Below are 23,276 nucleotides of genomic sequence, written 5' to 3'. Positions count from 1 at the left end.
GCAGTGACTAGTGGGGTACTGCAAGGCTCAGTGCTGGGACCCCAGTTGTTTACAATATATATTAATGACTTAGACGAAGGAAATAAATGCAGCATCTCCAAGTTTGCGGATGACACGAAGCTGGGCGGCAGTGTTAGCTGTGAGGAGGATGCTAAGAGGGTGCAGGGTGACTTGGATAGGTTAGGTGAGTGGGCAAATTCATGGCAGATGCAATTTAATGTGGGTAAATGTGAGGTTATCCACTTTGGAGGCAAAAACAGGGAAACAGATTATTATCTGAATGGTGGCCGATTGGGAAAAGGGGAGGTGCAATGAGACCTGGGTGTCATTGTACACCAGTCATTGAAAGTGGGCATGCAGGTACATCAGGCGGTGAAAAAGGCGAATGGAATGCTGGCATTCATAGCAAGAGGATTCGAGTACAGGAGCAGGGAGGTACTACTGCAGTTGTACAAGGCCTTGGTGAGACCACACCTGGAGTATTGTGTGCAGTTTTGTCCCCTAATCTGAGGAAAGACATTCTTGCCATAGAGGGAGTACAAAGAAGGTTCACCAGATTAATTCCTGGGATGGCAGGACTTTCATATGATGAAAGACTGGATCGACTAGGCTTATACTCGCTGGAATTTAGAAGATTGAGGGGGGATCTTATTGAAACATTTAAAATCCTAAAGGGATTGGACAGGCTAAATGCAGGAAGATGGAGGAATTTAGGGTGGGGGCTTATATGGGAGGCAGAGTTTGAGGGTCAGCACAACATTGTGGGCCGAAGGGCCTGTACTGTGCTATACTATTCTATATTCTATGTTTAAGATTGTTCCCGTTGTTGGGGAAGTCCAGAACGAGGGGTCACAGTTTAAGGATAAAGGGGAAGCCTTTTAGGACCGAGATGAGGAAAAACTTCTTCACACAGAGAGTGGTGAATCTGTGGAATTCTCTGCCACAGGAAACAGTTGAGGCCAGTTCATTGGCTATATTTAAGAGGGAGTTAGATATGGCCCTTGTGGCTAAAGGGATCAGGGGGTATGGAGAGAAGGCAGGTACAGGGTTCTGAGTTGGATGATCAGCCATGATCATACTGAATGGCAGTGCAGGCTCGAAGGGCCGAATGGCCTACTCCTGCACCTATTTTCTATGTTTCTATGTTTCTAAATGCTTACACTGAAATTATCTCTTCAGAGAATAACTTTATAAAATGTGTTTTAGCTTTGAGAATTGTTGTTAGTTAATCTTTAAGGTGTTTGGTGTATGAAACGATTTCTTCTAAAATGTGCTTTCTTTTAGGTACAGGTGAAATTTATCTATTTAGAAATCCTGCGAAGTGATTAGAATAATTAGTTCTTTGGAGGCCTGATGCCAAAATGTACTCAAAACAAACGCATCATTACTCAACCATATGGTACACAGTGAGACCCAGATATCTTAAATTACTTGGTCACAAGAAGGAATTTGATTTATCGTTCTCTACCCTTGTAAAATGTTTAGAGCAGCGTTATCAAGATCCTGGAAGTCAATAGCTTGCATACTTTTTTTTAAAGCAGTGAACTTTGAACTTTTGTTTGTTCTTTCACAACATTTAACATAAGAAAAACCAGCTGAGCAACATACTTTAATGGGGTATCTTAGCTGATAACCTTTGTATTTCTTGTTCTGTAATTACATTGGAAGCTGTTTCTTGGAGTTGGGAAGATTTGAGATTCAGCTGATACTGCAAATGCACCAGTAGTCTGAGTGAGGTGATTGACCTTTGCTTCTTCAGTGCTGCTCAGATATGTTCAACCTTTAAAGGATATTAGATTTACTAGAATGTTGCAGATTTGTAAGCATTTGTTTGAAGAGCAAAATGTAATTTTGAACCAACTGTACCATGTTATAGCTTGCAGATGTATACTGTATATAATTTTCTCCAATTATAACCTGTACTTTTTCAACTCTGCACTCTCTACCAGAGCAGACCCTTCATCCATCTTCGTCATTCTGTCCATGAGTTTTACTAAGCTCAGTGGGATCCTGTTGAACAGAAGTCAGTGGTTGGATAGGATGGGAGGTTAAATTGACTTTATTTCTTACATCCTTCACATACATCAGGAGTAAAAATCTTTATGTTACATCTCCATCTAAATGCGCAATGTACAATCATAGTAATTTATAATAATTTATAATAAATAGAACAGTCAATGTAATTATAGAGTACACTCAAGTCAGTGTGAGTTCATCATCTGATGGCCTGGTGGAAGAAGCTGTCCTGGAGCCTGTTGGTCCTGGCTTTTATACTGAGGTACCGCTTCCTGGGTGGTAGCAGCTGGAATAGATTGTGGTTGGGTGACTTGGGTCCCCAATGATCCTTCGGGCCCTTTTTACACACCTGTCCTTGTAGTAGTAGTAATAATAATAATGGCTCCATCTGTCTAAGTAGACAATGGATGCGCCCAGTTGGGGGCCCAGACCTGGGCGATGAATATGGAGATCCTGGGCTGCCCAGACAACAAGATCCCCCTCTCGGCCTCGCGGATGTGGTCCAAAGGAATGTGAAGTAGTACATTTGGCATCAGCTTGGCTGCAGGAGCTGCCGGGAGGTGACGTGATACGTCATCCATCCGCCTTAGGGGCTCCACTCCGGATTTGTGTAGGATTTACTCCTTAGCCTTCTCTTCTCCTGAAGATACCCACAAGGCAGTGGGATCTGTAACCCTTGATAGGGGCCCATACCAGGTACTGTCAGCTAGAGCCAGCTTGGCCCCGGACTCATGTAAGGCAGGGTCGTCACACCCTGTAGTAGTGACATATGGAGCCACTACCCACTACCCAGATGTCCTTGTAAATGTCCTGAATCATGGGAAGTTCACAACTACAGATGCACTGGGCTGTCTGCACCACTCTCCGCAGAGCCCTGCGATTAAGGGAGGTACAACTCCCATACCAGGCAGTGATGCAGCCAGTCAGGATGCTCTCAATTGTGCCCCTGAAGAAAGTTCTTAGGATTGGGGGGCCCATACCAAACTTTCTCAACTGTCTGAGGTGAAAAAGGCGCTGTTGTGCCTTTTTCACCACACAGCTAGTGTGTACAGACCACGTGAGGTCCTCGGTGATGTGGATGCCGCGGAACTTGAAGCTGTTTACCTTCTCAACTCCAGATCCATTGATGTCAATAGGGGTTAGCCGGTCTCCATTCCTCCTGTAATCCGTAACCAGCTCCTTTGTTTTTGCGACATTGAGGAAGGGTTGTTTTCTTGACACCACTGTGTCAGGGAGATGACTGTAGGCCACCTCGTTATTGGGGATCTTTGTTCCTGACCAATGGACATGAAGTGTAAAGTGCTATCAAGAATCCTTCTTCCTATGAGTCATTGTAGGATTCCCTAGAGTCACTGGGAATGTTACACTTTTTCAAGGAGATTTTGAGTATTCTTCTGTCCACTTGGTAGTTTCTTCCTCTATCTGACCCCCCTCCCCTTTGAAAGCCAGCTGTCAGACATGCAAAGGACATGGCCTTCCTGTTTGAGCCAACTGAGTGTAGTTAGGTGTCCGATCTTGGGATCTTGGCTTGGAAAAGGATACCTATACTGATTCACTTATCTTGATGGTGAGCTTGGAGGATTTTGCAGAGCCGGCTTTGGATGCAGCTCTCCAGTACCTTAAGGTTCCTGCTATAGATGGTGCAGGTATCAGAAGTGCCCAGGAGAGCAATGATCATTGACACCTAATAGCCAGTTTTGGTGTCTTGCTCATCAAGCACTCTTTTTCTCAGACAGCCCAAGAGTCTGTGTTAGTGCAATGAAGTAGTTGGTGAGATCGTCATTGGGGTCTCCTTTCCTTAAAAAGTAACTCTCAAAATATGGCAAATACTCTACTTATCCCAGGTTCTAATCATAGAGTAGTCTTTTTGGGAGCGAAAATATTTAAGGATTAAAGAGAGACTGTCTTTATTTGTCACATTGTGCATCAAAACATCGAAATACACATACAATGAAATGTGTAGTATACTTCAATGACCAATGCAGCTGGGGGCAGCCCGCAAGTGTCACCACACCTCTGGCACTAACAAAACATGCCCATAACTCACTAATCCTTACTATACATCTTTGGAATATGGAAGCAAGCCAAATCCCAAGTGATCATAGGGACAATGTACAAAAACTTAAGTAAAAAGCATAGATCATTCTACGTACAAATTGAACCTTGATCATACAGTTGGCTCTGTAAAGCATCGCACTAACCGCTATTTACCTTGCTGCTCTATTGTATAATGGGAACAGTTTTGTTTTAAAAGTAAAACCCATTCTCTCAGACATTCCAGTGATCAAGATGTTGATGGCTTGGTGCTGGGTCTCAACGAATGTATACAAGCATCATTTCCATAATGGAAATGGTTTGACATTGGTTCTGCAGTACAGGGGAAATGAGTTAAATGGTTTCCCTTTTGTACATTCATTCCACTCCAGCAAGAAACACAGCATTAGTGAGGTACAGCAAGTGGAAGGAAAGATTGCCGTTTTTCTCTCAATGAGATAGCCTTGCTTGACATTTATCTGCACTGAGATTGAGTGTGATGGAGAACCATTGATTAAGCTTGTATGCCATCTTGTGGCAGACCTATAGTAATACCAAATCAAGTATCTCTACGTAATGACATTTGAGATTTTTTTCAGAGTGTGCCTTGATTGAAGGCATCCAATTGAAAGCATTGAGCACCAAATAATCGCAGAAATGGCAAAATCTGGGGCTAATCTTTTTTATTTATCTATTGACATACAGCATGGAATAGGCTGGTCAAACTATCCTCGTGTTGTCGGTTTTGCTGACCTCAGATCTTCTATCTAGATCCATTTCAGCTCCCTTGGGAATAAAAATAACATCCTGAGAGAAAGCACTGTTTTGTATAGATTCTAAAACCAATCAAAGGCGAAATTTTGAGAGTGCAGAGTTTGCATGTTCCTGCCAGGATTAAAGGCAAAGTTAACAGGCATAGGGAACCTTGGTTTTCAAGGGATATTGGCGATCTGGTTAAGAAAAGGAGAGAGGTGTATAGCAGGTATAGGCAACAAAGAACAAATGAGGTACTTGAAGAGTATAGAAAATGTAAGAAAATACTAAAGAAGGAAATTAGGAAGGCAAAAAGAACACATGAGGTTGCTTTGGCAGATAATGTGAAGGTAAACCCGAAGGATTTCTACAAGTATTTTAAGAGTAAAAGGATAGTAAGGGACAAAATTGGTCCCCTAGAAGATTAGAGTGGCCGTCTATGTGTGGAGCCTCACGAGATGGGGGAGATCTTAAACAGTTTTTTTTGCATCAGTATTTACTCAGGAAACTGACATAACGTATATGGAAGGAAGGGAAACAAGCAGTAGTGTCATGGAACATATAGAGATTAAAGAGGAGGAGGTGTTTGCTGCCCTACAGCGAATAAATCCCCTGGGCCTGACATGATATTTCCTTGGACCTTGAGAGAGACTAGTGTAGAAATTGCAGGGGCCCTGGCAGAAATATTTAAAATGTCCGTAGCCACAGGTGCGGTGACGGAGGATTGGAAGGTAGCTCATGTTGTTCCGTTGTTTAAAAAAGGCTCCAAAAGTAAACCAGGTAGTTACAGGCCGGTGAGCCTGACGTCAGTAGTAGGTAAATTATTGGAAGGCATTCTGAGAGATCAGATATACAAGTATTTGGACAGCCAAGGCCTGATCAAGGGTAGTCAGCATGGCTTTGTGCGTGGTGTCTAACGAATCTTGTAGAGTTTTTCGAGGAGGTTACCAAGAAAATAGATGAAGGAAAGGCTGTGGATGTTGTCTACATGGACTTTAGTAAGGCCTTTGACAAGGTCCCATGTGGGAGGTTAGTTCAGAAGGTTCAGACACTAGGTATCCATGGAGAGGTTGTAAACTGGATTCGAAACTGGCTGTGTGGGAGAAGGCAGAGAGTGGTAGTGGATGATTGCTTCTCAGACTGGAGGCCTGTGACTAGTAGTGTGCCTCAGGGATCTGTGCTGGGACCATTGTTGTTTGTTGTCTATATCAGCGGTCCCCAACCACCGGGCCACGAGGAAACGATATGATTTGGTGATATGAGCCAGCTGCACCTTTCCTCATTCCCTGTCACGCCCACTGTTGAGCTTGAACACACACGAGCTCATTACCCGCGCGTCGTCCGTGTCAGCGCGGGAAGGAGATCAACTCCTTGAGCTTGCAAATGACGGCAGGCTGAAAAGTATGTTTGACATAACATCTCTGCCGGCATTCCGGATCAAAGTCAAGGCTGACTATCCTGAGATAGCTACGGAAGCACTGAAAACGTTGCTTCCATTTCCAACATATCTCTGCGATGAATGCAACGAAAACTAAATTGTGGAATAGACGACATAAGGAACCCCCTTCGAGTATCGCTGTCTCCCATCACCCCTCGATAGGACCGTCTTGTTGCAGGGAAACAAGTATTCAGCCCAGGGCTCCCACTGATTCGGCGATATTGGTGCGTTGCAATGATTTTATATGTTCAAATGAGGAAAATATGCGCTGTGTGTTTAATATCCAAACATTACTTAAAATGTTATGATGCTATTATAAGTGACTTATATAACCATATAACAATTACGGCATGGAAACAGGCCATCTCTGCCCTTCTAGTCTGTGCCGAACGCTACTCTCACCTCGTCCCACCGAGCTGCACTCAACCCATAACCCTCCATTCCTTTCCTGTCCATATAGTTATCCAATTTTTCATTAAGTGATAATATCGAACCTGCCTCTACCACTTCTACTGGAAGTTCGTTCAACACTTACTTCAAGCTCCCCTGATAATTGACTTACCGCTATATTCATGCGAGGAAAATATGCGCTGTGTTTTAATATTAAATCCGTTAGATAAACCCTTTTAGAAATGAAATTGAGTGTATTAGCCACTTATCACCGATATTCCGGTCGTGATTAACACCGCCCCCCCCCCCCCCCCCCCGCTGCCAACAGAACCGGCAAAAACAATTTTTAAGAAATCGGGATGTACACGCATGCGCAAGTTACGCATGTGCACTGGTGCCCGCGCAAGGCTTCATGGTCATTGTAGTCTTTCTCGGGGTAAACACTACGTATTTGACTGCTACTCTTGTACATTGGCAACCCTAACCGCCCCCCCCACTCCCGGTCGGCCGGTCCGCAAGAATATTGTGAATATGAAACTGGTCTGCAGTGCGAAAAGGGTTGGGGACCCCTGGTCTATATCAGTGATCTAGATGAAAATGTGGTAAATTGGATCATCAAGTTTGCTGATGACACTAAGATTGGAGGCGTTGTGGACAGCGAGAAAGGCTTTCAAAGCTTGCAGAGGGATCTGGACCAACTGGAAAAATGGGCCAGAAAATGGCAGATGGAATTTAATGCAGACAAGTGTGAGGTGTTGCATTTTGGAAGGACAAATCAAGGAAGGACATGAACAGTAAAGGGTAGGGCACTGAGGAGTGCGGAGGAAAAAAGGGATCTGGGAGTTCAGATACTTAATTCCCTGAAAGTGGCATCACAGGTAGACAGGGTTGTAAAGAAGGCTTTCGGCATCCTGGCATTCATAAATTAAAGTATTGAGTATAGGAGTTGGGATGTTATAGTGAAGTTGTATAAGACATTGGTGAGGCCAAACATGGAGTATTATGTTCAGTTCTGGTCTCCTAACTATAGGAAGGATATCAGTAAAATTGAAAGAGTACAGAGAAGATTTACTAGGATGTTGCCGGGCCTTCAGCAGTTGAGTTACAGGAAAAGATTGAACAGGTTAGGACTTTATTCCTTGGAGAGTAGATGAATGAGGGGGGATTTGATAGAGGTTTACAAAATTATGAGGGGTATAGACAGAGTAAATGCGAGTAGGCTCTTTCGACTTAGATTAGGAGAAATAAATACGAGAGGACATGGCTTTAGGGTGAAAGGGGAAAGGTTTAGGGGGAAATTAGGGGGAACTTCTTCACTCAGAGAGTGGTGGGAGTGTGGAACGAGCTGCCATCTGACATGGTAAACGCGGGCTCACTCTTAAGTTTTAAGAATAAATTGGCTAGGATACATGGATGGGAGAGGTCTGGAGGGTTATGGACTGGGTGCAGGTCAATGGGACTAGCGGAATAAAGTTTCGGCACAGACTAGAAGGGCTGAATGGCCTGTTTTCTGTGCTGTGGTGTTCTATGGCTCTGTGAAATTCTAATTGTATTGAAATGAAGAGGCAACCTTATGTAACTTGCACAGTTTCTATTGTGGATCAGCACACTTTTGATTGTGCTGTTCACCTATCTACCTGCAGCACCCCAGTCTCTTTCTTGTGGCTCCTTTCTCTGTAATTGCCCTTTTGCTGCCTGCACTTGGGATTCTATACACTCTTTGTACATTAAGCAATGATCCACTTGTACGTCCAATTCAGTATATACATTCATTACTCATAAAGTGATCTCTTCTTCATTTTATTTATTGATATAATGCGGAACAGGCCGTTCCGGCCCAACAAGCCAAATGCGCAGCAACCCACCCATAATTTACAATGACCAATCACCTACAGATTGGTACGTCTTTGGACTGGGGGAGGAAATCGAATCTCACAGGAAGGATGTACAAACTTCTTTCAGAGGGCACTGGAATTGAACTCCAATCTCCGATGCCCCAGGTTGTAATAGCATCACGTTAACCACTATGCTACCATAGTGCCCCGTAAATTGGAGAGGCTACGTATGGATTGAGTGACAGCTTTGCAGAATGCCTCATTTTGGCATTGATTCTCTTCCCATGTACAGAATTTCAAGGTTCACCATCCACTGAATGAAGTAATATTTCCTCATTTTAAACCATAGACATCTGTACTATCACCCTTTTTCAGTCATCAGGCTGCTATTACAAATCTCTCCTGATCTTCATCCTCTTACTGACACTCCGTTTTGTTCTCTGGCCCTTTTTCCCTTTACTCTGCACTTGAGCAAATATCAATTTCCTGAAAGAAATAGCTCTATTCCCACACATATTTCCTGCATTTTCCTAATTTCAGATTTCAGGCATCTGCATGATTTTCTCTTGAGCCATACTATTGTTAATTTTCTTGTGCAAGATAGCATGACACAAACCAAACTGAACTTCAGTTAAAAACTAAGTATCTATATGTCAAATGGAATCTCTTTCATCTGAGTAAAGGCAATAGAAGAATTTCAGTGACAAAGTTTTGACATGAATCTGAAACTCTGCCTCTGTTTCACCATTACTGTTCACAACCAGTGCTGATATATTTGGCAGGAGCAAAGAACATAGGCTTTTTTACATTCATTGTGAGGTAATTACGTAACACGGGAACTAAAAAAAAACTTTACCCAGACCTACATAGTGAAATAGTTTGTTTATTCATTTTTTGGATTCCCAAAATCTTTATTTATTCACTGCCCATTTCTGCTCTTTGGGAAGATTGGAAGATTGGGTAACATACCTACAACCAAGTGGCTTTCTTGGCCATTTTGGAGAGCATTTAAAAGTCAAGCAAGTGGAGCCATGTAGGTTCGTCCCAAGGAAGTGGAGCAGATTTCTTCCACCTCCACAGCATCACCCAAAAAGCATCTTACAATTTTGGTGGTCATTCAGCACCCATCCTTTGGCTCACTGACTCCATACTGATCGTCAGCACTGATATACACTAATTCCATTTATAACTCTTGCAACAGTTTCATCAAGTTCACCACCCCAGACATCTCCCCCAATATTCTACTTTTAAACTGTTCACTGGAGGCACTTTACAGTGGGACATTACATGATCAACTCATCTTTGGGATGTAGGAGGGCATCCACATTAAAGTTAAAGTCTGTCCCGAGCCTTGTGGCCCATCAGGCCAGTGCTTCAAGACTCACAGGGAAAATGTGCAGACACCACAAGATGTCACTGAAGTTGTGAGGTAGCAGTTCTATTTGTGCAACTCACGGACTACAAAGTCTAGTTGTTACTTTGTCAAGTTCCAGATTACCAATGAAGTAATGCCACACTCCCATGAGATGTTATATTAATGTACCCAATGTTTCTCATTATCAGCAACAAAATGTTAGTCATACAGTCATAGAAAAGTACAGGACAGGAACAGGCCCTTCAGTTCATCTAGTCCATGCCAAAATTAAGCTGCCTAATCCTATTGACCTGCATCCGGACCATAGCCCTCCATACCCCTGCCATCTACGTCCCTATCCAAATTTCTCTTAGATGTTGAAATTGAGCTCACATGCACCTCATTCCACACCTTCACAATCCTCTGAGTAAAGAAGATTCCCCTCATGTTCCCCTTAAACTTTTCACCTTTCACTCTTAACCATGCCCACTAGTTGTAGTCCCACTCAACCTCAGTGGAAAATTTACCCTATCTATACCCCTCATAATTTTGTATACCTCTATCTTCTACGTTCCAAGTAATGAAGTCCTAACCTGTTCTATCTTTCCTTAGAGTCCTGAAACTTCAAGATGTAATTCTGACCTGTTTGTCTTTATAGCACAAAGTTCACTTACTGATCAATAAGAGGCCAGGGCATATCTAAGTCCTATTTAGGATTTGTGACTGGAGTTCAGCATTGTGCAGTCATAACTGAGGACTTCCCCATCCTGTAATGGAAGGAATGCTGTTGATAAAGCATAACCATGATAGATCTTCAGTTTCATAGTTTTCTATGGGAGAAATATCAACTGGCTTTTAGCTTGCTTTGAAATTCACCTGTTGCAAAAAAGGGAGGTCCTGGACATTTCAAGCAGTATTTGACTAACGGTATTGCTAACTCTGTTTTGTAACAGTTTTAAAGGCATGCCTCTTCATTAATCATGTCCTTCACTTTTAAAAGTTCCCTGGATTACCTGAGAATTCATTTGAAAATAATCATCTCCTGCCTCATTATGTCTGCATCAGCCATGTTTTTCTTCACTAATGGACCAGCTTGAATGTAATGATGTTTGCATGTCAAACTCAGCAGATTAAGGCAGATTCCAAGCAGTATATCCTAATTGCTTCTTTTTAATTCTAGGTGTCCTTTTTGGTTCAGATTTATTCTATAATGTACGACTGATACTTGTACGATTTAGATAAAACTTGGTAAGACTAAGTAATAGTTCAGAAATTATATCTTTAGAACAGAGATAAGGAGGGATTTCTTTAGCCAGAGAGTGGTGAATCTGTGGAATTCATTGCCACCGATGGCTGTGGAGGTAAAGTCACTGGGTATATTTAAAGCAGAGGTTGATAGGTTCTTGAATTAGTCACTGTGTCAAATTATGGGGAGGAGCTAAAAGGATGGAGTTGAGAGGGATAATAAATCAGAGGTAATGGAATGCTGGAGTAAACTTGATTGGCTGAATGGCCTAACCTCCTGCTATGTCGTGTGGTCATCTTGTTCTATTAAAAGGTTGCGGGAATGCAATTGTTCAACTCCAATAGTTTGTAACAGGTTTCTTACAAATCTGTAGTTTAATTTCTATTTTCCAATGACTTTAGGAGGAGGGAATGCTATCCAATTTGTAAATTGAGGTTTACTGCAGTGAAAAAAATCCTTTCATTCAATAAAGATCAAAACATACAGAGAAATGTGTTGTTTGTAAGGATGAACTGGAGACTGTTTACAAGTGTTGCCACGCTTCCACTGCCCACATAGCATGCTCACAATTCAATAAACCTGACTTGTGCATTTCTGGAATGTGGGAAGAAACTGGCACAGTCAAGGAGAGAACGTACAGACAACTGTGGGAATTGAACCCTGATCCTCTTTGACTTTCTGTCAACAGGCAGGAGACTCCAAAGCATAAATACAAGACTTGTCATGATGGGAAACAGTTCCTTCCCTCAAGCCAAAAGGTTTCTGAACTCCCTACTACATCACATATAAGGTGTGACTGATTAATTTGTTCTGTATCTGACAATATTTAATTTATTCACTTTAATTTATTTATGTGTAATCCATTTGTAGATTTTATCCTTAGTTTCCTAAGTTATTGTGTGTTATGTGTACTACTGTGCTTTACACCCTGGTCCGGAGAAACATTGTCTCGTTTGACGGTATATATGTACTGTATATAGTTAAGTAACAATAGACTTGACTTGATTGTTGGTGCTGTAAAGTGTTACGCCAGCTGCTACGCTATCATGCCATTCCACTCTTTCATGCAATTTACACAATAAGTAATGTTATTCCAAATGAACTCTAGTGTAGCAGAATTGTAGTGTAGATTGATTTGAAAAATTCATATCTTTTCTATCATATAATCTTGATGATAATGATACTTTACCATTGGATTAAATGGGACATACCAGGTTTTGTCACAAGGCTTTTAATGTAGTCAGAGCACTCAACAGCCAAAAGTTTCATTGCACTTTCAGCTCAAGATCATTCTATTCCTTTAAAACAACGTAATTATTGTGGTCAGTCATGGGTTGCAGATAATTTGATTTCAGTAGTAGTTGAGATGTTTATGAAGCTTTTTACACGTCACATAAGTTGTCAGAATAGAAGGATATGAACTTTACTTAGGAAAAGGGGATTAGTTTGATTGAGTATTTGATTACTAATTAGCATAGTTCAGCAAAACATTGTGGGCCAAAGGGGCTGTTGCTGAGCTGTACTGATCTGTGTCCCACTGTTGGAAGAATGATAGTTAAATGTAGTAGATATGAAATAAGCTATATACTGTTATCGTGCTACATATATAAAATCTATTACTGTAACCAAACTAAGGGTTATTGAAGGATGTATGTGCTATGTCGGTAATACACTGCCTGTCATTCTCATATGGTGTTGTGCCTCAGGCTGTCATATACAAGTGAAACTGGATTAGAGGATGCCAAGTAGAGTGTGCAAATGTCATAATTTTAAATGGATAGTGTCTGTCTTTACCATTTCCATTGGAAACTTTTCTGCGTTTTTTAAATGGAATTATAAAGAGTCTGCTAAAGCTGGTGCATCCAAATGCACGTCACAGGATATCCAAATGTCCAACTGGTAAAGAGATTAAAGGATAATTTCTGTGTTCACACAGGCTCATAAATATCTTTGTTGCTGATATCAACTTTTTGAGCTCTTGACCATGGAATTTTGGAAACATCTATTTCTTGATTGGTAGATTTAACTCATCATGCATCAATTGCCTGAGCTTGATTTGAAGATTTTCATCAATGTTTCTCTAGACAGGGAGGCTACAGAGTAAATTAATCACATTATTCACAACAGTCATAGAGGAGAATGGCCTATTGCTGGGAAGTAGAGATTGGAATTTGAAGCTAAAGAGTAGAGAGCAATGAGACCCAAACAGCTAATAAAGAAACACAATCTAGGTAGTTTCATAGAATTCATGTTTAACACTTTTATTTCCATTGAATAGGTAATTTCTTGTGCATTTGAACTTGCTTAATGAGTATCAAATGGAGTGCCAACCAATTATATATCCTATAATTTTCGGACACTTCAATAAACTATAAAAAAAATTGCCCAAAACTAATAGGAATTGTAATCATTGGTTAGCACTTTAATTAGTATTCATTAATCATTTAATGTTAAAATGTTTTTGTATTGAACCTGTTATTTGATCGTGAAAACAATTTAGTCATGTGGTTCTTTCTTTTACAACATATAATTATAGTCAAGCCTCCATTCTAAAAGATAAAACCACCAAAGCTAGACTCAGCTGTGAGGCACAGTTACCAGTTAGAATCACAATAAATAATCACGCTTGTATTCTTGCTCTTAACTTACCTCCCTAATGTTATTGATATCTGTAAAGGTGAGGCATAGCTGAGCAATTCAGTCAATGGCAAATGGGTTCTTCCTGTGACATAGACATCCATGTACTGGAAACATTTAGCTGCAACATCTTGATCTCTTGGTTTTGGAGTTTGGCAAGTGACTGAGGGAGTAGTGGCATAGACTAAAGTAAGCTGCAACCAAGTCTCCCAGAAACACTGAACCACACTGTTTCAGTGCAATTAAGGAGCAAAAAGATTAATATCAGTAAAGATGTACTGCTAGAGAACTTAACGAGCTTGAAAACTGATAACGGCAAGATTATCCACATCGTTGAGATAGTAGATGTTATCCAAAATTCTATAGATTCTGAAATGATTCTTAAAGATTAGAGAATAGAAAATGTAACCACATTTTTAATAAAGGGAGAGAGAAATCAAGGGACTACCAATCTGTTAACTTGATAGTGACAGTTGATAAACTCTCAGAATCTTTAATAACAAATCTGACATCAAGACACTTAGAAAATAAAATAAACAAGTAGATTTGTTAAATTTAAGATATACAGGTGTCCCCTGCTTTTCGAACGTTCACTTTACGAAACCTCACTGTTACGAAAAAAGGCAGCGTGTGATAAAAAGCAGCGCACCGCATGCCCCGAGCAGCCGCTCTCCCCTGGATTCAGAACTGCATTCTTGCCGGCATTGCTGAAACACGTGCTTGTGAGCAGCCGTTAGCAAGATGAGTTCTAAGGTATCAGAAGAGCCTAAAAGAGCTCGTAAGGGTGTTACACTTAGCGTAAAACTGGACATAATTAAGCATTTCGATCGTGGTGAACAAAGTAAGGACAAAGTGAGCTTGGCCTGTGAAAGTTGGCGAAGATGATGTTGAAGAGGTTTTGACATCCCATGACCAAGAACTGATAGATGAAGAGCTGATGCAATTGGAAGAGGAAAGGATAACAATCGAAACCAAATGCAGTAGCGAAAGTGAAGTTGTCCAGGAACTGAATGTGAAGCAACTGCGTGAGAATTTCGCTGCAATGATAAAGTATGACTTTAATTTTGAAAGGGTATGTCGGTTTAGGGCATATTTGCAAGATGGTTTGAGTGCTTGCAAAGAACTGTATGATAGAAAAATGCGTGACACTCAGCAGTCAAGCATACTGTCGTTTTTCAAGCCTTCTACATCAGCCATAGCAGACGACGAACCTTGACCTTCGACATCGAGGCAGGCAGACATAGGAGAAGATGACCTGCCTGCCCTAATGGAAACAGACGATGACGAGATGATACCCCAGTGTCCCACCACCCCAAACCCCGGGCCGCGGACAGATACCGATTCGCGGAGGATGCAGCAGTAGCCGGGAGGCACACAGCATATCATTAAGAAAAAAGCCGAAATAAAATGCTAATTAATTAGGTGCCGCCCTGCACGTAATTGTTGGCCCAGATCAGAGGCGATGCAATCGGCAATCGCCTCTGATCTGGGCCGACAATTACATGCCGGGCGGCACCTAATTAATTAGCATGTTTATTTCAGCTTTTTTCTTAAAGATGTGCTGGGTGTGTCCTGGCTACCGCTGTACCCCTGCATTCTCCGCGAATCGGTATCGGTCGGCGGCCCGGGGGCCACTGCACCATCCCAACCTCTGACGACTCAGCCTAATATACCATCATCAGTGTGCTCGGTGCTGTCCCAATTCCAGTAAGTGATACTACACTGTACATACATTATTTCTACTTTATATTGGCTGTGTATTTTTACGTGTTATTTGGTATGATTCGGCAGCTTCATAGTTTAAAGGTTACTGGAGAGAGTGTTTTTGCCGAGAGCGCTTGCATGAGATTTTCACCACGGAGAACAGCGCAGGCAATGATTGTGGAAAAGTATTTCTACTTTATATTGGCTGTGTATTTATCATATCATTCCTGCTTTTACTATATGTTACTGTTATTTTAGGTTTATGTGTTATTTGGCATGATTTGGTAGGTTATTTTTGGGTCTGCGAACACTCACAAATTTTTCCCATATAAATAAATGGTAATTGCTTCTTCGCTTTACGATATTCCAGCTTACGAACCGTTTCATAGGAACGCTCTACCTTCGGATGGTGGGGGAAACCTATATTTGATAAATCTGTTAGAGTTCTTTGAAAGTATTTTTGGTAAAGTAAACAAAAGGGATGTGGTGTGTTTGGAGGGATTGTTGGATGTGGTGTATTTGAATCTTCAGAAGGTTTTTGATAAGGTCCCACCCAGAAGATGCTGGACATTGATTAGGGGTATTTTGCTACGTTAAATGAGAGTTGCTGAGCAAATGGGAAACACAAAGTAGGAATAAATAAGCCCTTCTTGGGTTAGCAAGAGCTCAGTAGTGGGCTACTGCATGGATTGTAACTTGGCGAGTAGTGTTGAAGATGCAAAGAGAATTGAAGGAGATGTAGATAAATTGCAGATGTGGACAACATGGTGGATGAAGTACGATATGGAAAAATATACTGGCCTTTATTATTAGAGAATGTGAGTAAAAGGGTAGGGCTGTCTCGTTGCAATCGTATAAAGGAATCTTAGTGAGATTACACCAAGAATATCAAGTAAGGGTTTTTTTAGGTTGAAGAGTGGGCTAGAGGGACCATTGATTACTGTTCCAGTTTATTATGTTCTAATATTCCTCAACTTGCTTCCAGTAGCACAAGGAACAGGCCTTTATCATTATTGCTGCCCTGTATACAATTAAAAGTAGTCTTTCTAGCTTTCGCTGGGTGTATGGGTGTACAGTATGGGTGTTCAGTAGCACAACTAGAACAGTTGCAACTTCACAGCTCCAGGTTGAAACCCGATTACCAGTGTTAATTGTGTGGAGTTTGTGCATTCTCATTATAGCCAGATAGGTCTTACCCAGGTGATCCAGTTAGTGGGGAATCTGATTGGCCAATGAGCTGCTATATGGTGGCCAAAATGTGTCCAGCAGAAATACGGAAATAATCTAAGTTTTAAGAGTAACATAAGCTATACAATGTCCATAATTAATTTTCTAGTTAGTAATAAGAATACCTACCATAATTTATTTCTGTTAATTTTCAGGTGCGTGATGATTCCAGTAACGGAACTGCGATATTTTGCCGACACCCAGCCTGCTTACCGAATCTTGAAGCCATGGTGGGACGTGTTTACGGACTACATCTCCATCGTAATGCTTATGATAGCAGTGTTTGGGGGCACATTGCAGGTCACACAAGACAAAATGATCTGTTTACCCTGCAAATGGGTTTCGAACAATACATGTCTAGAACCTGCACAACCGCCAATAATAGATTATCCAAATGGATCCCTCCCTCGGCCTTCAGTCTTTCCCCCATTTTCTGACGAGCCCACGGGCATCCAATATGACTTGGATCGGCACCAGTACAATTATGTGGATGCAGTGTGCTATGAGACTAAACTTCACTGGTTTGCAAAATACTTCCCATACCTTGTACTTCTGCACACACTAGTATTCTTGGTGTGTAGTAATTTCTGGTTCAAGTATCCTCGGACGAGCTCAAAGCTAGAACATTTTGTATCTATCCTCCTTAAATGCTTTGACTCACCATGGACAACACGAGCGCTATCCGAAACTGTGGTTGAGGAAAGTGACCCAAAACAGTCATTTGTTAAAATGAATGGCTCAATGGCAAAGAAGTCTTCTTCCGCAAGTGAGGACGTGGAGGCCAGCGTACCCATGTTGCAGAGAACAAAATCACGCATTGAACAGGGGATAGTTGATCGCTCAGAGACAGGAGTACTGGATAAAAAGGAAGGAGAGCAAGCTAAGGCCCTTTTTGAAAAAGTAAAGAAATTCCGCACTCATGTAGAGGAAGGAGATATAGTTTACCAACTCTACATGAGACAGACTATTATCAAAGTAATCAAATTCGCGCTTATTATTAGTTACTCACTTTATTATGTTGATGATATAAAATTTGATGTGTCTTGTATTGTGGAGATTCAGAACCTCACAGGATACCGCGTGTATCAGTGTGCTCATCCATTAGCCACCTTGTTCAAAATCCTGGCATCATTTTATATTAGTTTAGTGATTGTTTATGGACTCATTTGCATGTACACACTTTGGTGGATGCTCCGGCGTTCATTGAAGAAATACTCATTTGAGTCCATCAGGGAGGAGAGTAGCTATAGTGATATTCCTGATGTTAAGAATGACTTTGCTTTCATGCTGCACCTGATTGATCAGTATGATCCACTGTACTCGAAACGTTTTGCTGTTTTTTTGTCTGAGGTCAGTGAGAACAAGTTGCGTCAGCTCAATCTGAATAATGAGTGGACCCTGGAAAAACTCCGGCAGAGGATCATGAAGAACTCCCAAGATAAACTGGAACTCCACCTCTTCATGCTGAGTGGAATTCCAGACACCATCTTTGACTTGACTGAATTGGAAGTGCTCAAACTAGAGATGATCCTGGACGTCACCATTCCCCCAATCATTGCCCAGCTTGCCAACCTCAAAGAACTCTGGTTGTACCACACACCAGCAAAGATTGAGGCACCAGCTCTAGCCTTCTTGCGTGAGCACCTGAAGTCGTTGCACATCAAGTTTACAGATATCAAAGAGATTCCCCTGTGGATCTACAGCCTGAAGAACCTTGAAGAGCTTCACCTAACTGGGAATCTGAGTGCAGAAAATAACCGCTACATTGTGATTGATGGCTTGCGGGATCTCAAATGTCTCAAAGTTCTGAGGCTAAAGAGCAACTTGACTAAGCTGCCGCAGGTTGTTACAGATGTTGGTGTTCATCTACAGAAATTGTCGATCAACAACGAGGGTACCAAGCTGATGGTCCTCAATAGTCTGAAGAAAATGGTTAATCTGACAGAATTGGAGTTGATTCGCTGTGATTTGGAACGAATCCCGCACTCAATCTTCAGTCTCCATAACTTGCAGGAGATCGATCTCAAAGACAACAATTTGAAGACGATCGAGGAAATAATCAGTTTCCAGCACTTGCGGCGCCTGGTCTGCCTTAAGCTGTGGTATAACCACATTGCCTACATCCCTATTCAGATTGGCACTTTGAACAACATGGAAAGGCTCTACTTGAACCGAAACAAGATTGAAAAGATTCCCACACAGCTCTTCTACTGCCGCAAATTACGGTATTTAGATTTGAGTCATAACAACCTAACCTCCATTCCACAGGACATTGGTTACCTACAGAATCTGCAATATTTTGCAGTCACTGCGAACAGAGTGAGTATGCATATTCAATTTTTCTCTTTTACATTTTTATCCATTTGCTCTCCTCTGCCTGTTATTAACATTGTTTTTCAAATTGCCCTATGAGTCAGTGTAAACATCTTTGTGGGTATTCATAATATTTGTCTCATAAATATATTTGCTATACAGATTTTCTGTCATTAAATTGATACACAAAGTTAATTATTGAGAGTTGACGTCTGATACCCTGAGTTCAAGTTTCGATATGCAATTACTGTTAAGGCCTGCTGTTGTTTGCCTTGAAGCAACATTAGTTTACGTTAAGAGCTCGAAGACATTATGGATGTTTCCTCTCAGGCCTCCAGTAGCTGTTCTGCCTTACAGTTACTCTGCGCTTCACTCAGACCTGGTATATTTTTAAACACATGTGATTCTGCAGATGCTGGAAATTCAGAGCAACACAGGAAATGCTGGAGGAACTCAGCAAGCTAGGTAGCACCTATGGAGGGGAATAATAAAAGGATGAAGGGTCTCAGCCTGAAACGTTTAGCCTGACCTGCTGAGTTCCTGCAGTATTTTCTGTGTTTCCCTGATCTATGTTTGATTTGATTACGCAGATGGTAGCCAGAGCTATGATTAAGTCAGTTCATTATTTCCATGTTCTTATGCAGATTGTGACATTGAGTCTATTACCAGCTTCTGGCAGACAGTGATAGGGGACTCGATAGTTAGAGGTGCAGATAGAAGGTTCTGTGGTCGTGACAGAGAATCCAGGATGGTTTGTTGCCTCCCAGGTGCCAGGGTCAAGGATGTCTCTGATCGATTGCATGACATTCTGAAGTGGGAGGGTGACCAGCCATATGTCGTGGTGCACATCGGTACCAATGACATAGCAAGGAAGAGTGAAGAGGTCCTGGACAGTGAGTATAGAGAGCTTGGTAGAAAGTTGAAAAGCAGGACCTCTAGGGTGGTAATCTCAGGATTGCTACCTGTGCTAGGTGCCAGTGAGGGTAGGAATAGGATGCTCTGGAGGAGGAACAAGTGGCTGAGGAACTGGTGTAGGGGGCAGGGTTTCAGATTTCAGGATCATTGGGATCTCTTCTGGGTCAGGTGGGACCTGTACAAGAGAGACAGGTTACACTTGAACCACAGGGGGACCAATATCCTTTCAGGGAGGTTTGTTAGTACTATTGGGGAGGCTTTAAACTAGATTTGCAGGGGGATGGGAAGCAGAGTGCCAGAGCTGACAGTGTGGCTGGGGTGAAAATAAATGATGTTGAAAGTTTAAGCAAAACCGCTGATAGAAAGGTTGTGAGTGGTGGTAAAAATCTTCTGAGGTGTATATATTTCAATGCTAGGAGTATTGCGGGGAAGGCGGATGAGTTTAGGGCGTGGATTGACACGTGGAATTATGATGTTGTAGCAATTAGTGAAACTTGGCTACAGGAGGGGCAGGACTGGCAGCTTAATATTCCAGGGTTCCGATGTTTCAGATGTGATCGAGACAGAGGAATGAAAGGTGGGGGAGTAGCATTGCTTGTTAGGGAAAATATTACAGCAGTGCTCAGGCAGGACAGATTAGAGGGCTTGTCTACTGAGTCCTTATGGGTGGAGCTGAGAAACAGGAAAGGTATGGCTACATTAGTGGGATTGTATTACAGACCACCCAATAGTCAACGAGACTTGGAAGAGCAAATCTGGAGAGAGATAGCAAGCAACTGCAGGAAACATAAAGTTGTGGTGGTAGGGGATTTTAATTTTCCATACATTGATTGGGACTCCCATACTGTTAGGGGTCTAGATGGTTTAGAGTTTGTAAAATGTGTTCAGGAAAGTTTTCTAAATCAATATATAGAGGGGACCAACTAGAGGGGATGCAATATTGGATCTCCTGTTAGGAAACGAATTAGGGCAAGTGACAGAAGTCTGTGTAGGGGAGCACTTTGGTTCCAGTGATCATAACACCATTAGTTTCAATTTGATCATGGACAAGGATAGATCTGGTCCTAGGGTTGAGGTTCTGAACTGGAAGAAGGCCAAATTTGAAGAAATGAGAAAGGATCTAAAAAGTGTGGATTGGGGCAGGTTGTTCTCTGGCAAAGATGTGATTGGTAGGTGGGAAGCCTTCAAAGGGGAAATTTTGAGAGTGCAGAGTTTGTATGTTCCTGTCAGGATTAAAGGCAAATTGAATAGGAATAAGGAACCTTGGTTCTCAAGGGATATTGCAACTCTGATAAAGAAGAAGAGGGAGTTGTATGAAATGTATAGGAAACGGGGTAAATCAGGTGCTTGAGGAGTATAAGAAGTGCAAGAAAATACTTAAAGAAATCAGGAGGGCTAAAAGAAGACATGAGGTTGCCTTGGCAGTCAAAGTGAAGGATAATCCAAAGAGCTTTTACAAGTATATTAAGAGCAAAAGGATTGTAAGGGATAAAATTGGTCCTCTTAAAGATCAGAGTGGTCGGCTTTGTGCGGAACCAAAGGAAATGGGGGAGATCTTAAATAGGTTGTTTGCATCTGTATTTACTAAGGAAGCTGGCATGAAATCTATGGAATTGAGGGAATCAAGTAGTGAGACCATGGAAACTGTACAGATTGAAAAGGAGGAGGTGCTTGCTGTCTTGAGGAAAATTAAAGTGGATAAATCCCCGGGACCTGACAGAGCGTTCCCTCGGACCTTGAAGGAGACTAGTGTTGAAATTGCGGGGGCCCTGGCAGAAATATTTAAAATGTCGCTGTCTACGGGTGAAGTACCGGAGGATTGGAGAGTGGCTCATGTTGTTCCGTTGTTTAAAAAAGGATCAAAAAGTAATCCGGGAAATTATAGGCCGGTGAGTTTAACGTCAGTAGTAGGTAAATTATTGGAGGGAGTACTAAGAGACAGAATCTACAAGCATTTGGATAGACAGGGGCTTATTAGGGAGAGTCAACATGGCTTTGTGCGTGGTAGGTCATATTTGACCAATCTGTTGAAGTTTTTCGAGGAGGTTACCAGGAAAGTGGATGAAGGGAAGGCAGTGGATATTGTCTACATGGACCTCAGTAGGGCCTTTGACAAGGTCCCACATGGGAAGTTAGTTAGGAAAATTCAGTCGCTAGGTATACATGGAGAGGTGGTAAATTGGATTAGACATTGGCTCGATGGAAGAAGCCAGAGAGTGGTGGTAGAGAATTGCTTCTCTGAGTGGAGGCCTGTGACTAGTGGTGTGCCACAGGGATCAGTGCTGGGTCCATTGTTATTTGTCATCTATATCAATGATCTGGATGATAATGTGGTAAATTGGATCAGCAAGTTTGCTGATGATACAAAGGTTGGAGGTGTAGTAGACAGTGAGGAAGGTTTTCAGAGCCTGCAGAGGGACTTGGACCAGCTGGAAAAATGGGCTGAAAAATGGCAGATGGAGTTTAATACTGACAAGTGTGAGGTATTGCACGTTGGAAGGACAGACCAACGTAGAACATACAGGGTTAATGGTAAGGCACTGAGGAGTGCAGTGGAACAGAGGGATCTGGGAATACAGATACAAAATTCCCTAAAAGTGTCGTCACAGGTAGATAGGGTCGTAAAGAGAGCTTTTGGTACATTAGCCTTTATTAATCGAAGTATTGAGTATAAGAGCTGGAATGTTATGATGAGATTGTATAAGGCATTGGTGAGGCTGAATCTGGAGTATTGTGTTCAGTTTTGGTCACCAAATTACAGGAAGGATATAAATAAGGTTGAAAGAGTGCAGAGAAGGTTTACAAGGATGTTGCCGGGACTTGAGAAACTCAGTTATAGAGAAAGGTTGAATAGGTTAGGTCTTTATTCCCTGGAGCGTAGAAGAATGAGGGGAGATTTGATAGGGGTATATAAAATTATGATGGGTATAGATAGAGTGAATGCAAGCAGGCTTTTTCCACTGAGGCAAGGGGAGAAAAAAACCAGAGGACATGGGTTAAGGGTGAGGGGGAAAAAGTTTAAAGGGAACATTAGGGGGGCTTCTTCACACAGAGAGTGGTGGGAGTATGGAATGAGCTGCCAGACGAGGTGGTAAATGCGGGTTCTTTTTTAACATTTAAGAATACATTGGACAGATACATGGATGGGAGGTGTATGGAGGGATATGGTCCGTGTGCAGGTCAGTGGGACTAGGCAGAAAATGGTTCGGCACAGCCAAGAAGGGCCAAAGGGCCTGTTTCTGTGCTGTAGTTTCTATGGTTTCTATGGACGGTCTCAACTGTTTCATTTCCTCTCCAGCCCTTTTTCTCACGTACTCATTAACTCTCCATTGGTACCTTTTGCCTACACTAGGGGCAATCTGCAGTAACTTAATTATACAAAGGTAAAATGAGTGGGAAAATTGAAGCCTACCA

At 41.9% G+C, this 23,276-nt stretch overlaps 2 protein-coding genes across 7 annotated transcripts in view; one reads left to right on the top strand and one right to left on the bottom strand.

The window, feature by feature from the left end:
* Window positions 1-23,276, bottom strand: part of LOC140186189 (kynurenine--oxoglutarate transaminase 1-like) — a 158,571-nt gene that overhangs the window by 87,709 nt on the left and 47,586 nt on the right. The gene's annotated exons all lie outside the window — the stretch shown is intronic.
* LOC140186187 (volume-regulated anion channel subunit LRRC8A) overlaps window positions 1-23,276 on the top strand; it is a 57,743-nt gene that overhangs the window by 27,860 nt on the left and 6,607 nt on the right. For 4 of the 5 annotated variants that reach the window (XM_072240137.1, XM_072240134.1, XM_072240136.1 and 1 more), the window contains one exon: window positions 16,790-18,953. In XM_072240137.1, coding sequence (XP_072096238.1) covers window positions 16,797-18,953 — 2,157 coding nt within the window. In that variant the 5' untranslated portion in view covers window positions 16,790-16,796. Of the gene's footprint in view, window positions 1-11,754; window positions 11,857-16,789; window positions 18,954-23,276 lie in introns of all 5 variants that reach the window. The other variant, XM_072240135.1, reaches the window with a different exon arrangement.

The sequence above is a fragment of the Mobula birostris genome, chromosome 22, assembly GCF_030028105.1.
Source record: "Mobula birostris isolate sMobBir1 chromosome 22, sMobBir1.hap1, whole genome shotgun sequence".
Lineage (NCBI taxonomy): Eukaryota > Metazoa > Chordata > Chondrichthyes > Myliobatiformes > Myliobatidae > Mobula > Mobula birostris.
The sequence above is the reverse complement of the archived record's forward strand: the minus strand, read 5'-3'. Positions and strand labels throughout refer to the sequence as shown.